Source organism: Taudactylus pleione, unplaced genomic scaffold (assembly GCF_031769625.1).
Source record: "Taudactylus pleione unplaced genomic scaffold, aTauple2 ptg000609l, whole genome shotgun sequence".
In the NCBI taxonomy this organism is placed as follows: Eukaryota; Metazoa; Chordata; class Amphibia; order Anura; family Myobatrachidae; genus Taudactylus; species Taudactylus pleione.
This window is the reverse complement of record NW_028285011.1, coordinates 1,599,377-1,616,016: the sequence shown is the minus strand read 5'-3', so window position 1 is coordinate 1,616,016 and position 16,640 is coordinate 1,599,377. Positions and strand designations below refer to the sequence as shown.

Here is a 16,640-nt window from a genome sequence, read left to right as displayed (position 1 = left end):
GGGTCTGGCAAAAATGCCTGGCCACCGGTTGTTCACCTGTGCCCGTAGCTATGGCAGCTCTAATAGCTGATCTATGTGCCGCCATTCTTTCTTTAAAAGTTCATTCAGTTTTTCCGATATAGGACATACCACATGGACAGATTATTTGTTAAACGACGAACTTGCTGTTACACGTCAATCTGTGTTTTATAGTATAGGCTTTTCCAATATAAGGATGACAGAACACATCACCTGCTAAAAGGTAACGACATGTGGTGCATGTACATCTTATGCAACATAGTTTGTTAGTAAGGAAATTAATTTTAGACTTATTTTTACCCATATTGGTCACATCCGTTTTGACCAAAATATCTCGCAAATTGCGGATACGTGTATAGCAGGGCATCAATCTAGTATCATGAAGTATTAGTTCTCCATCAGTTTGTATAATGGGCCATAACTTCTTAGCTGCAGAATTAATTACCTTACTCGCATGATTATACTCCGTGACCCAGGGGATAAAAGGTTTATTATTATCCAGCTTGGTTTTATTTAAGAGAGCAGTTCTATCAATTTGTAATGCTTTACTCTTAGCCTGCTGCAACAATTCATTACTATAGCCTCTCTCCAGAAATGTATTAATAAGTACGTCTATCTGTTGTATAGTCAATACTGGGTCAGATGTGATTCCTCTAATATGGTCCCGCAACTGACTATTGGCGTCCACATGGTGTTATTTAAGGTAAGCCTTATCATGCATTTTGTTATTCTGATGAAAGTGCTGCACTATTAAACTTGGCACTGAAACGTTAATTCAAGCCACTGTGTTTATATGTCATTGAAAGCCAGGAGTGCTGTACCGCTTGGATGGTGTATGGGTAACTATATGTGTGGGCACCCGGCATTATACCAATACTAATGGGAGAGCTGGACCTCTTGTGTTCTTGTGTATATATATATATATATATATATATACAGTATATATTCAAAATAGTAAAGAGACATGCATCACCTCAGTCTGTCCCCACACACATCATAGTTTTAACAATACCAAAAAATTATTCTGCAAGATAATGAAAATGTCCTTTTATTTGTATAACCAATGTGCAAAACACAGTTATGTGACAGTTTCTTGTACTGTATACGTACAGATGGAGTAGGCTTTAGTTCAGCTTTTGGTAGCCGCACATTGCAGATATAATACATTTATATGGTAAAGGAGTTATGGTAAACTCTGTAATTGGTATTAATAGGTGGGCCATAATGGGGCTGATTCTCAGTTGGGAGCAAATGAAAAAAGTAACTTTGTATCTGCAAAAAACTGTATCTGATTCAGAGTTGTTTGCTATCAACATCGCTGCTGCGTCTTTAGATATGCTAATGTAGCAGGAGTCATCTTGTGTAAATAAATGCCTTCTGCCATGTTCTGTGATCAGAATAACTCGGTGTGACTATTGGTCATCTGAGTAACCTTTAGGTATTTTCATGCAGCTGACGCCAGTGAAGTTGGGTACAAGGACGCAGCCAATGGCTTCAGCATGCCTAGAAAATGGGGCAGACAAGCCCTTGATTTCTGATATGCAGCCAGATGTCATTCCCACTCCACTCCCCAAATGGCTGCAGCATCCGGGCACTGCAAGCCAGCTCGCAGAAGGAGATCTGCACATGCTCAGTATAGATCCTGCGCATGTACAGAATTTAAAACATTGAAGTTGTATGCAAACCATCGGGTTTGCGTACAACTGTTAAAATACAAGTGGTGGAAATACATAATTTTTTTGCATGCATGGTAAATACTGGCTACTTCTGCATGTAGGTCACAAATGCTGGACATCTTTATTTTTACGCTGCTATTTAGATTTGAGTTTGGACACAGCTCTCTCAAATTTAAATTTCTTTTCCCCATCTGCAGTGCAACATGGTTTTTCCAAGGTGCAAAAATAATTGCTCTTTTTTGCTTTGCTGCCAACCAGGGCCACCATCTGTGGGAGATTGCTGGTACTACTGCTTGGTGCACTACCCCCTTGAGTGAAAGGAAGAAGGCCCACTCCAACCGGCATGCTGCGATGGCTGCCTGGGGCTGACAATGACAGGGCCACCCATCCCCGCCTGCCCCCTTTTTCAATAAAGTTGTTTTTGGGGGAGTTGATGCATGTGACTTCATGACGACATGCCACGCTGCTGGAAGGGAGAGGTCAGGGGAACTGTGGTGCTTGAGGAGTAGCAATAGCCAGCCGACCAGAAGAATCCAGAAGAAGCCTTCTTCAAGGAGATAAGGTAAGACCAGGTGAGTATTTATAATGGGTGCAGGGTGTATGGTGCGCACGGGACCCTGGGTCCAGGGGGGACCAGCACTGCACACCTTGCACCCATATTTTACTTACCTCTCCAAAGTCCCATGTCGGCGTTGGTGTCAGCGTTGTAAAAATGTCCGGCAAATGGCCGCCGCAGCCGTTTTCCCATTATTTTGGGCATGTTCAGTGCAGGGAAAATGGCCGCCGTGGCCATTTTCCCAGTGACCTGTGCATGCGCTGTGGACTCTGGGCACACTCTAGTGCCCAGAGTCTATCAGTGCGGCTAGGCCGCGCTGAGCTCCATTTCTGCCATCCGACGGACTGAGAGGAAGGGGCTCATGATGGAGACTGCACATGGGGCCCTGCTTATATTGTCAGTCCCAGGCTTCACAAATTCTGATGGAGGCACTGCTGCCAACTCAATATCAGCCCAATGTATGTTATGTCATTTTGTGCAGACTCCTAATACAGTGACTCACAACAGAAATATGTAGACTATAATGACACAAGGTAACTGCAATTTGACATTATACAAAATAGTGTTCCCAAAATGTAGCAATGAAAAATGATAAGTCATATTAGAGGGTAAATAATTGTAATAGTATGGATGACTTAATTGGTCATTCTCTGTAATATAACCTATATGATTTAGGAATTGGTTTGCATGGAAAATATTTCAATATTTTCATATTTGATACAGTGATTACTCCTTAATCTGACTTTGAAATTTTAGCTAATTATTTACAAGACTGGACAAAGTAGTAACTTGGTTCTTTTGATTCTGTCGACTGTTACATATTTTGACTGTTTACTGACTTGCTACATTATTATACATTTGACAAAGTTAATAAGATACAAATATGCATAAAAGACTTTTTGGATTACAGAAGCATCCAATGCTCAGGGCAAATACCTCATGGGAACCCTGATGAAACACCTGTGCTCTCAAATTTGACATGTAATGTACAGTGCAAGGGCACGGAGTCTAAAATTGTTCCCAAAGGACTTCTCTGTCATTCAATGCCAGCAAGTCATGTAGTAATAAATGAAGCTTCTATTTGACCAGTCATTGAAAAAGAATAGTACAGTACATCATTTAATGCTTCTCCCTGTTGCTGGCAGAAAGGAACACTGCATTTATTGATGGGCTAGTGTGTGAGGCTTAGGATTTGTAAATCAAGGATGTTCACATGAAGATCACAAGTTGCATTTTGTTACCATATATCCCAGATGTAAATGCAGTGCTATTTTTTCTTAGCAGAAACTCAATTCCTGAATCTCTCATTAACTATGACATAAGGTTTTGGGACAAAATGTGTGTTCCATAAAAAACATTTTATTTTAAAGGCCCTTTTGAGTGCCTTAATTTCTAAATACTATATATATATATATATATATATATATATATATTATATATATATATATGTGTGTAAATGCAAGTATCAGAACAAAGATTACGTCTCACAAATGCAGATACTTTACTTTTTTTTCCAAACCCAAACTTATCACACACAGCTCATTCTTTTTCCACTGTTCACTTTTTACTCTACCCACTATGTGCCTGTGCTATCTTTTTCCAAATGCACTTGTTTCACTTTTCCAACTGAACATGGTATATAAGCACCTTATGGATTAGTTCAGTAGTTTATAAAATAGTGTCACATTGCTTATACACTATGTAGGAATTATATTTATAGTTTATTTGCTTCATTCTTACAATTCAATTTACCCTAAACAGGAATTGCACTGATTGCAAAATATATGGTACCACCAATGTCCCAGCTTCATTAACCCTTTGGTGGACATTTATCAAATCTTCTAGAGGACAAGTGTTGTCCATAGCAACCAGAGTCTGTTGTTTCTATGGGCAATACTTCTACTTGTCCTCTTTATAAGATTTGATAAATCCCCCATTGTCTGTCTGAAGCTTGGCATACACGCCAGATAAAATGTCTGTCAGACCGACAGACATTTTATCTGGCAGCCTTCCAGCCGCAGGTGTCCGCGGCATACACTGAGATATCTCACAGTGTACTTTGCCGACATATGCTCTCCGCCCCCCCGGGGGGAGGAGACATTTCCCTGTTCCTTCCATGGGAAGGAACAGAGGAAATGTCTTACTGTCGGCCGCAGCTGGGCATATACTGCCCGACGTGACCGACAGGTTACCTCCTAAATATCGCATCGGATGGGCATGCTGGACAATCCGGCATGCCCGAATGAGCAATATTTAACCTTCGGTCGGCCGCATACACACTACAATTATCGGGGAGATCCGCGGATATCGGGCGGATCGCTCCGATAATTGTAGTGTGTATGGCCAGCTTAAGTAATTAAACATGCTCTTTTTATTGTTCAGTACTTAGTTTCACATTTCTATAAGTCCATTGGCCATGCTGTTGGCAACAGCTGCACTTAGAGCAGTCTGTGTAGCTCCTTAATGGTAGAAAAATGTGACTGTTTCAATTTTGTGATTGACAGTTATGCTGGGTATACACTGGACGACATATCGGCCGTTCAATTGAATGACTGATATATTGTTTAAAGAAACATTTTTTGCTGACAACAAAAAAAGGAAAGACAAATTCTGCCTATTCAGGTGCCCCAGAATAGGCAGAATTTGTCTTTCCTTTTTCTGTTTTCTTCAAAAAAATTTTCTTTATGTGTATAGCACAAATCATATGGGTGCACCACCAACCTAGAGTCATCCAGGATTTTTCTCGTGATAAACCAATATATTGGTTCTCAGTGATTCAACTACATTATATTTTTTCCTTAATTGATTACTGTATTACTTGTGCGGACTCATCTTTTCTCCGATATATTGTGTGCAACTCGTCCAGTGTTTACAGACGATATGTCTATGAATGACGTCGTTCACAAACATTGAATGAGTGGTTAGGAAACCACCTGTACACTTGCTGCACAGGCTGGCAGGGTGAGAGTCACAGCGCGACCCCAAGCCAGCGGGACTAGAGTGATGGTTGTTCAGTGTGTATGAACAACCATCATCAACAGATATATCTACAGATCAGTCGATCTTCAGATATATCTTTCTGGTGTGTACCTACCTTTAGTCTTGGTGTAATACAAAAGCTTGTAGAGTATGCAGTATTCCCCACATAAACCAAATGAGGGCAAAGCTAGTCATTCTTTCACCCATGTTAAAGACTCAGACACTTTTAATATCTGACACATAAGTAAACAGTAAAGTATTGTCAAACAAAAATGGCATAGAAGCAATAGTCAGCGCAATTAACAATGAACCAACCAGCAGCCAACTTCTACAATAGTGAAGAATCACCTTCAAAAAACAGCTAATGTATAATGTATTTTTCCTGTATTGGAATTGGCACTCTACCCCATTGAAGATGTCCTCACACATAAATGGACTGATATTCAGGTACATATAAAACAATATACAAATACATAGTGCAATAGTGCAATTTGATTTCTAAAATGTCCCTCATGAGTTAGGAACACACTGGAATGGTGTTTCTGACAGAAATCATTAATTTCCAGTTAAGATTTCCACCACCAGGATTTGGTTTTTGGTGTTTACTTACATGAATAATATGAATATTCGCTTTGAATAAGGTCTTTACTCTTTACTTCTTCCTCTCATTTCATCAGCATAGGCATGTAAAGGTAAAGAGAAAGAAACATAGGAGTATATTTACTAAACATCAGTTTTGAGTCTATTTCAAAACTGACGGTCAATGACCGGTATCCATGTCAGATTGCAGTCTAAGAAAACAGCATTTACAGTACTATGCATCGCTTTTGAAATACTATTGTTTGTTACAGATAAACTACAAGTCTTAGCCAGTCGGCCTCAGCATGGGCCCACTGGCACCTGTAAAGAAAACATAAAAATAACCACAAGACACACAAGACCGACTTTCGTAAACTTTATTCTATGTAGGCAGCCAATGGCCTTGGTAAAATAAAAGAAGCAAGCCTTACCCCACAGACATTCACTGTATACAGTGTGTACAATGCAAACCTGAAATGACAGGTCACTTGTGGATACTGTCATAGAAATTAATGGGGAAGCGCTGAATAGCTGAGAATGGACACTGCTATGCCAACCATCTTTATGTTATCCTATTCTGGTCTATGTTAAATCCTTGATTGTTGGTCTGATGTTCTAAAACATTCTAAATTCCGGATTTTGGTCAGTTTTCTTTTGGTTTTCACTTTAGTAAATGGTTGGTTTGCAAAACAGATGGTAAATTGCCCAAAAAAGCCAAAATCAACAATTTCTAAGTATACTCCCTAGTGTTTCTATAAACACTCATAAAATAGATGAAAATAGTTGGCAATATACAATCAATATGTAGCTCTCCTAATGGATAAAAATGCCTCCTAAAGGATATTAGCAGTCACATGCATATAACAAAGCAGAGTAAAGTCCCATTCCACTGTTCATCTCCACTGCAGCTGTATGGTGATCTGCTTACCCTGGTTGGTAAGATTGTCCAATTGAGGGCTGGAAAGTCTGTGTAAGCATTTCAAGGTAGTCCTCAAGCACAGGTGCCAGTCTGTTGCTTGTGCTATTTATAAGGTTTCAGTTCTTCTGGTTGAAATTGTGAAGTAGGAAGAGGCTTTGGCTCTGTTTCTGGATTTTGTGCTTCGGAAGTGATGTCATAAAAGATGGCCTTGTATTCCAATGTGTTTTTCAGCTGCAAATGATCTCAAGGAATATGGTTGTGTGTTCCAATATGTGTTTAAGGCCCTTATTTCAACGTTAATCAGGAATAAATAAATAAAAAAATATTAATATTTACTTAATGTACTGTACCTAATCATCAATATAGAAGAACTATTTAAAAGATACAGATAACACAAATGTATAATACTTATACAATATCTTATATGTAAAATTCATTGGTCTGTTTGTTTGTTTGTTGTCTGTCCGGTTATGCATTCAGACACCCCTGCACCAATTGGGATGAAACCAATGCGAGGTGGTCCAGTTGGATCCTAGCCAGATTTTAGGGGGGTAATGGCCCTGGTCGGCCCTCCCGTTGGTGTACACTGGGCAGAACTTTGACCCAGGGAGCCTGTTCTGAGCCCTCCATTGGATGGATTTGGATGAAAACTTCACAGAGGGGTGGCAATTGATCTGGAATGCCTAATGGAGTGGTAGTGGTCCCAGGCAGACCTAATGGCAGATTGTGCTTGGCAGAACTTTGATCCAGGGAGCCTGTTCTGGGTCTTTCACTGGATGGATTTGGACAACATCACATAATTTGGCCGAAAACTTCACAGAGTGGTATCACAGAGGAGCGCACATCATCAGCGACATAGTGGATACACACTAGAAATTGTGCCCAATATGTTGGTCCAATCCCCTGGATCGGACAACCTATCATCTAGTGTGTACCCAGCATTAGTCACACAAATTGAACAATTGGATGCGACAGACCACTTTGCTAGACCACTGATCAATTTTATATGCAACATGAATCTGCATTCAAAGTGCTATGATGCAGCAGCCAAGGATTTTCTCACTCCAAGTACTGTTGTGTTTCATCTGTGACTTTGTACATGTTTAAAACTAATTACTGTGCTGTGAATAGTTTCCAGTTTGATCTGATGATTTCCTCTATCTGTTTATAATAGGCCCATATTTAGTAAAAATGGCCATTTATATTTTGAGTCTTCTGTACTTTTTTTTAGGAAGGGTGGAATAACGAATGACAACTGTATATAAATGTTTGGCACATAACTACTCCACACTTGCATAAAATACTGTAAAGTGTACCATAACAGGATGTTTAATGACATTACAGTTGATTATACATCATCATAATTTGGCTCTGTAGACTGTCTGTGCGATAAAACTTTATCTGACAATTTATCTCTGCAGAAAGGAAGAGAGAAATAATGGTGCTACAATTAATTTTTCTTTTTAAGATATTTAGAACAGCTTAAATGAAAATAAATTTTTTACTTACTAATTACAAATGTAAAAAGGTTCAACCTTTTCTGGACACCCCACTGTAGTCATGAAGCATTTCCTCCCCCCATTCCATTATTCACCATTAGCTATAGCCACCCAAACCGTGTACAAAGGGGATCTGATAAAGGATAAATCCTCAAATTAAAATCATAGAATCAGAGTGTCAGTTACACTTAAATCGTTGACAATTACAATGTACATGATCCTGCTAATCTGCAGTCTGAACAGAGCATCTCAGGACCAGTCACCTTATTATTTATACGATGTAAAAACGAAATATAATAATATATATATATTTTTATCTGTTTCTTTATCTGATCTGTTTCTTTGGAGCTGTAGGCTGTTTTGATTTACACAGTCTCTATGCATTCCCAACTATGTCACTCTCAAGAGTACAAGAGTTCTGTTGGGAGGTCTCATCTCTATCCCTTCTGTTCTCTCATCCATAGGTAAGAGGAGCTTTGAATATGTTGTATTTAGATCCTCTTTAGTACACTTTAATTACAGTACAGTAGTACTTTGAGTTTTTCTACTTCCCAATGCAACTTAAGACTTGTAAAGGACCTCAAATCCCAGTTTTATATATATTATGACACCTGCTTTCCGTCAGAACTTGATTACTTTGATTATTATTCAGCACTGACTACTCTGCCATGAAGCTTCTTAGCAACCTTGATTTGTCATTTAAATTTTTTTTATAATGTATTGAAATATATTCTCATGATTTAAGCTCCATTTATTGGTTTCACATGCAATAGTTTGCTAATAGCGAAGAAGTTTCATCCAGCACACCTGGAAATATATTATAGCATGAGCAACTTGATATCTAAAAAACTTATTTTAAAAAGTGCATACAGAGGAATAATTTATGGAATGATTTTAAGTCACAAAAATAAATACATTCCATTGCCTAATTATTGTTATAATTATCAGTTTTGTTCCTCATATGTTCTTGATTTCTAGCATGTTTGAATGAATAGCACTCCACTGGAATTCTGGTTTTACTGTACATTACATTTGAACTGGGCAGACAAAGAAAAAGTACAGGCTACTTGCACATTATTTGCAATGCTACATGATGTCTGTTGTGGCAAGGGATGACAGCAAAAATATTGATATGTGAATTAATAATATACAAAGTGTAAGAAATCATTTGCACATATGCGGGAAATAAATTACTGTAGTCTAATGATAAGATATTTACTTTCTACAATGCAACAAGAGATGTTTGAACCAGCCGCACATCAATTTTCAATTGATTTAAAATAATTGAGGTAAATTTTAGAAGATTGAACAGTTATCATCGAGACATTTTACAGACAATTGATCCATTACAACATATGTGAACGAAAATGGTGAATAGTAAACCATCAAATGCAAATGGTATTTCTTGGCAGTGAACAACACGGGTTGGGTAAAGGATCCCGACAGTCACAATGCCGATGGTCAGAATACCAACAGTGGCATTCCAATGGTCAAATCCCAACAGATTTTGGTAAGTATTTTAACACCAATCCTAACCCTAACCCACCCCTCCCACAGCCTAATATTAACCATCCCTCCAGCAGCCTAACCCTAACTGTCTCGTCCCACAGCCTAACACTAACAATCCCTTCTCGCAGCCTAACCCTAACCCTCCCCCTAGTGCCTAACCCTAAACCTTACCCTAAGCCTAATACTCACCATCAGAATCGGTTGGGATTGTAGCTGTCGGGATGCTGCTGTCAGTATTGTGATAGTCGGCATTCTGACCGTCGGGAGCCTGACTACATCCTGACAATACACCTCATTATTGGTGAGTGGCAACAATGAGCATGGGTTGCAAAATTTGAACCACAAATTTGAAATGGTATCTATTAATTATTGTATAACAAACCTATTCAAGGCTTTCAAACCTGTGAACTGAGACAATGATTACATTTCATTCTCTGTTTAATGGTAATATGTGAAAGTAATAAGCATAAAACCATAATTAGCCCAAATTTTTGTGAGCTATTCCTGATTTTCACAAGCAAAACATGTTTGTAGCCTTGCTTGCTGGGCATGATATGAGCAGATTGGAATAGCTTGAGAGAACGAGAGTATGGGCTAATTTTTACTAATTTTTCTATCAGGAATCTTCTAAAAGATGCCCATAAATAAGGGGTGAAGGGTATGAGATTTTAAGAGAAATGGCAATTTCTATTGTTTGTTTTTTCTCTAGTGGTTACTGTATAAGTCATGCACTGCAATCCTTCTACTCACCGTCCATCTTAAACTAAAATAAAACAATATTTCTTCTATTTGGACATTTTCCTTTACAACATACTAGAATTAAATAGGAATAGTGCTTCTATCAGCAATTCATCTGTTTGGTCTATTAGGAAAGCTTAGCACATTGACTAAATGGCATATTGCCATAGCATTTAAGGCCATGCATGTTTTTCTTCATTAAGTCCATCTGAGTCATTTTTCTTGAAAACAAAATGGTATTTTTCCTGTACTGCAATAGCAAAGAATTATGCTATGAAACATTTCTAATAAACACATACAACTTTGCCAACACAAATTTAAATTAGATTATGTAAATTTTCTATGTCATTTAAAATCTTACATAATCTATCTGATCAAAAACAAATACAGGAGACATTTTTGTCTTAAGTTGGCACTCTATATAAGTGTTAAGCAAGGTTTCCTATGCAAATCTCCACATGATATTAAAGAATATTTTAGCATTTCACAGAGACAGCTGCAAACCCAAGCCTACACAACTTTACAAGGTTGTGGAAAAGATGCTTTTGCTGTTAAGGCTATTTTAATGAAATATTTATTTTTAAAATGTACAGGAAAGCTTTCTGGACTTTTAAGTTATTTCAGCCATGTTTATATTCATATTAGACAATGTAATAAAAACGATTTTGTATTTTTTTTAATGGTACAACTATTTATTGAGTAAAATTAATTGCAACAATTAAATGTACAGTGAGATGACCACATTCATTTAGTATAAACCTATTTTTTTCTTTCACTTATCATGTATCTTTTTAATATCATATTAATTTAGATATTGCTCATTTATTTTATACTTCCCTCCCAGGAGATTTAATATTATTTTTTATCATTTAATAAATATACTATTATATATATTATCGATGTTTATGTTTGTACAATTAAGTGCCACCTGTGTTTTTGAATTTGTGTGGTTGTTTTAAGAGGATTGGCAGTCCTCTTTCAGGTTAGGCTGCTACATTGTATAATTTAGTATTATAGTGTTTGGCAACAGGATTTTCTCTGGTTCTTGCTTAGTTTATTTTCATATCATGTTTAATAATAAAGATTGTTTTCTATAACTGTTTCATTGTGACAACTAAGGGCCTGATTCAACAAGGAACACAATTCTGCTTAGATGCACGCACCGCAGTTGCTAATATCAGCGGTGTTATTTAAATGTATGCATTCACATTACGAATGCAGCCTAACAAAGGGATACCCACTCCCCTTATTCACATCTGTATACTAGGGCAACATAGCGAAACAATTGGTAACATCACATAACATCGGACCCATACGCACAGTTAAGGCAGTCAGACCCCACTTAGGAATTGCTATCTTCTGCGCATGCTATGAGACCTCAGGAGGCATCTGGTTTAGCAGTGGCTAATTTATGCATGCCCATGCAATGGCGGTGAAATGCACTGGCACGCCTGTGTTTGCCCAACCACCCTCCCCCATCACCACCCACAAACGGCACTTCCTGTCAATCACTCTGCTCTGGGTCTGCGTAGCCTCTGCAAGCGCAGTTCCCATCACAATTTCCTGGTTCACGCAAGAGCACTGCAATGCATACGCATGCGCAATGTAATTTAATTGTCCAGTTGTGTGCGTATTAGCAACTGCGTTCCTTGCTAAATCAGGCTCTAAGTCTGAAGTAGATATTGTGTAAAGAAAACTTAAATTGTATAGATGTCCTTTATATCCCTTTGATTTGATTGGTGCCTGCTGTAAGAATAGAGTCTGATTATGGTCTCATGTGACCCAAGGCCATATACTTGACTGGAACTCCCTTCTCTCTCCTTTTACCACACAACATCACACACACACACGTTAGTGTAATCTGGGCCCCAAAATGCCCATTTAGGTCATCTGGATTGCTTTATGGATGAACAGCATCTGCATATAATTCAGTATTAAAGTATTCTTATCACTGACTACATTAAAGGTAGTAATATTCTGGGCTAAACCAATATTAGTGTGGTACATATTGATGTCATAGTGATGTCACTTATTACTAGTGAATTGATATGCTGCATGATGGTTCAGTCCAGAGGAAAGGACCACCATCATTGTGAGCACACGTCATGTATATTTTAATAACGGTCTTGCTTGTTTTCCCATATTTATGTTCTTCATAATAGTGTCTGATTGTATATACTAGTAAATCAAATTGTGGTGCTTTTGAAAAGTGTCATCTTTGTGTAAATAGCCATACATGTTAGAGAAATCTCTATATATTTTTATGCTAACAAGTACAGAATTTGTGTTTTATAGTCTCTCTAAAATTTATATTCAAGTATCGGCTATACAGTAAATTTGTTTAGACTGCATATACGTTTTGCTTAAAGTATTACTGCACTATAAATTGATGGTTTTTATATATGGCATTTATTTCACAATGTCTGCTCACTCTATAAAACTTTCAGTACTTTGTTTATACAAATTGAACATTCTGGGACAGAAAAAATAATAGTTGGCTGGGAATACTACAGTATGTCTATAAGAATTTTGCTCTCAGTCAGATGTGTGTGGTATGCTATATGTAATACTTTTCTCTCCTCCACACACCCATAAAATACTGTAGATTGAGTACAACTCTCTCTCTATTGCTCATACTGTTTAATAAGTACTACAGGATTTCTTAAAAGACTTTAGAATAGGGGTGGGCAAAATATGGCCTGCTGGCTGAATACGAACCATGAGGCAATCCTGGTTGGCACACTACCTCCCAACACTAGGGATTACCATCAGTGGGCTATCCATCAATGGTCACCATCAATGGTTCAATATGTGTCTACGATCGATGGCACTAAACCATCTATGATGAACCACTGATGGTTTGCCTCCCTTGATGACCATGCTACTGGGGGGACCGGCAGACCACAGACTAATAAGAATATGGGGTGGGGTTTAGTGACTAGCTGGGGGCAGAGCTAAGCTCTGTGCCGATGGGGAGAAAAAAACAGTCCTAGTCTGCCATCGACCATCGGTAGTTAAATATCAATGGTTGTTAACTATCAATGGTTGATGGCCATCCCTATTCATCACTGCACAATGACATAAAGCCTGACCAGCAGCTTCTCATTGCTCTACCTATGAACCATGTTTGGTGCTGAGAACAGTTACTTGCAACTGGGTGTAGCTCTATGCACCTTACTTTCCCTATTTCACAGGCAGTTCTGTGGTGCATCATGACTGTCACATATGCTGACAAACTACAGACAGCCAAACACAGCCGGGTACATGTGCATGTTCCCAGCTCTCCCTATCAGGGCATGATCTTACTGCCCCCAAGTTCCAATCCTTAGGGGAGCAGCACTGACAGAGACATAGGCAGCAGTAACATTTTTACCCAGTCATTAAGCAATGAGGCAATATTCTAACATTATACTGGATTATATTTGTATCTATGCAGTTTGCATGAAGTCGCTCTTATTTTTTTAGGCATTTGTATGTATTACGTTACTTGTCTCCTTTATTATTTGCATGTCCATAATTAAATAAAAACATAATGACTATGAAAAAACATAAAACAAAAACAGGTATAGTTTGGGTGAGGGGAGGTGGTGTTTAAGGTTAGAGCAGAGGTTCCCAACCACGTCTTCAAGGCACACTAACAAACCAGGTTTTAAGAATAGCCATACATGAGCACAGGTATCTTAATTAGTAGCTCAGTTATTTTGATTTAACCATCTGTGGATATCATTAAAAACTGGACTGTGCCATGAGGGCTGAGGTTGGGAAACACTGGGTTAGAGCATAAAAATATTAGTATACATTTGTATAGGGACTGATTCTGAGTTGGGCCCTCTAATATTCACTGAAAAGTTTTAATTGGACCCCCAACTGAAATAATTACCTACCCCTGCTCTATAGTAACCAGTATTGCACGGTACAGTACTTTACAATTGATTTGGACAGTGTGATGCAGCTAAATTTGCATTTTTATCTCTACACAATATAGTTTTGGACATATCTTTAATACATATATGAATATTATTCAACAGCCTGTCAGTGAACTACTTTGTCTTGAAACTGAAAAAAAAAAAAATTCTCAGATTGAAAGTGAAGTGTTGTACAAATTATATTTCACCAAATTTATATCATAAAATTATTTTGTGTAATGTATTCTTAAATACAGTACTATATTAGAAACAACATTATTACAAGGACAAAAAATAAGATGTTCCTCACTTGACTGATAAAGATAAGATTTTTGTTTAACAGATGGTTACCCAAAAGAAGAAATGATCTACAGATGGAGGAAAAATTCAGTAGAAACAGCAAATCAGAAGTCATGGAGACTTTATCAGTTTGACTTTATGGGCCTCAGGAACACAACTGAAATTGTGCAAACATCAGCAGGTAAGAATTAATTCAACACTAATCACATCTCATTTACAAATCATTGATATTGAAACCAGTCTCATTTCACAAAGTATAATTTTTGCCAGGCATGGTATGTAATGTTGATGTTCAGAATGTCTACATTCACCATGTTGTCATCATTTTGATGACATGTACAGGAGGTCGACATGTCATAAGTCGATATTCACAATTTCAACATTGACACAATATTGACATTGCCAGAATGTCAACATTGTGACCATGCTGTCTACCTTAGGGATGTTAACTAACTTGAACCCTAAACTTAACCATAAGCACAGCCTAACCCTTTATCTAACTGCAGCCTAACCCTTACCCTAATTCTGAATGTTGACATTCTGAACATGTAACTTTTTGGCTCCCACTTTTCAATCCACTAACTTGGCAAATAAGGACACTTATTTGAAATTCTAACTGTTGAATCCCACTGGGAGTAAAAGAGCTTAGCCTTTTGTAGGATTGTTCAATGAAATATATCCAAGCATACTGGTGAAGGCTCTAAGCCTGTTTTCTGATGTGATAGAGAACTGGTTTCAGACATTCAAAGCAAGACGGTTATATTACATTGTCCTCTCCTCTACATTTCTCATCACAACAAAAAACACACTCTCTTTAGTAATGCAAAGACCATGAAGCTACTGTATTCTGGCTAAATGATTTTAAAATAAACATTGAATTGCCAATCCACAATATCCTGAAGTATATATAATGTCCAAAGTAACACAATTGAATCCAAAATAAATATAATAGAGCATTTATATTTAATAATATAATACAGCACCTTAAGCTGGGTACACACTATCCAATTATCAGGCTGATCAGCTGATAACTAGCTGGTCAGCCTGATAACTGTATAGTCTGTATGCAGGACCATTAGAGTGTGCGCAGCCAATAATGGCCTAAAACGCTCATGCAATGGTCAGATCGGCAAGACAATAAAGCGTGTGCTGCACTTCACATATTGTTTTGGATCTTCCAATGCCATTGTATAGATCAAAATAAAGTAAACACAAAGCAAGAAATAGCTCAGTGTGTATGGGTGTTCACTGATCTAAAAATCGCTCTTTCGGATTAGAAGGTTTATCATTTATTGGATAGTGCAGTGGTTCCCAAAAGTCATCCTCAATGCACCCTAATGGTCTGGGTTTTAAGGATAACCATGCTTGGGCATAGGTCATTTAATTAGTACCTATATCCCTAAAACATGGACCATCAGGGTACCTTGAGGACCGAGTTTGGGAACCTCTGGGGAAGTGTGTACCTAGCTTTACGACTGCCTTTGGGTTTCTCCCTACATTGATAATGCATAAGATTTCAAAATCTAGCAGATCTGCTTGAGATTCAAACACAGGTTCTCATTTGACAACATGGCCCCCTAGTGAGACAATGCATCTATTACAGAGGTTCTCAACTCGGTCCTTAGGACCCCCACACAATTCACATTTTCCAGGCCACCCAGCAGGTGCACAGGTGTAATAATTACTCAGCAACACATTTTGAAAGTTCCCCTGGTGGAGCTAATTATTTCACTTGTGTTTCTGTGAGGAGACCTGTAAAATATGCACTGATTGGTGACTGAGTTTGAGAATCTCTGATCTATTGCTTCAAAACTAAACAACTTAACCATCACTTACACAATGACTTTAATCAATGTACTCTATAACTTGCTTTCTTATAGCATGCAACATTTTTCTTATCTATTATACATGTTCACAAATTGTGCTTACTGCTGCTTAATAGCACAACTACAGTCAGATACA

General features: G+C 38.0%; 1 protein-coding gene across 2 annotated transcripts in view; it reads left to right on the top strand.

The window, feature by feature from the left end:
- Window positions 1-16,640, top strand: part of GABRG3 (gamma-aminobutyric acid type A receptor subunit gamma3) — a 696,464-nt gene that overhangs the window by 549,343 nt on the left and 130,481 nt on the right. The window contains exon 6 of one of the 2 annotated variants that reach the window (XM_088454036.1): window positions 14,722-14,859. The exons of the other annotated variant lie outside the window; for it this stretch is intronic. Within the exon in view, the coding sequence (XP_088310162.1) occupies window positions 14,722-14,859 (138 nt within the window). The remainder of the gene's footprint in view (window positions 1-14,721; window positions 14,860-16,640) is intronic. 2 annotated transcript variants of the gene reach the window in all.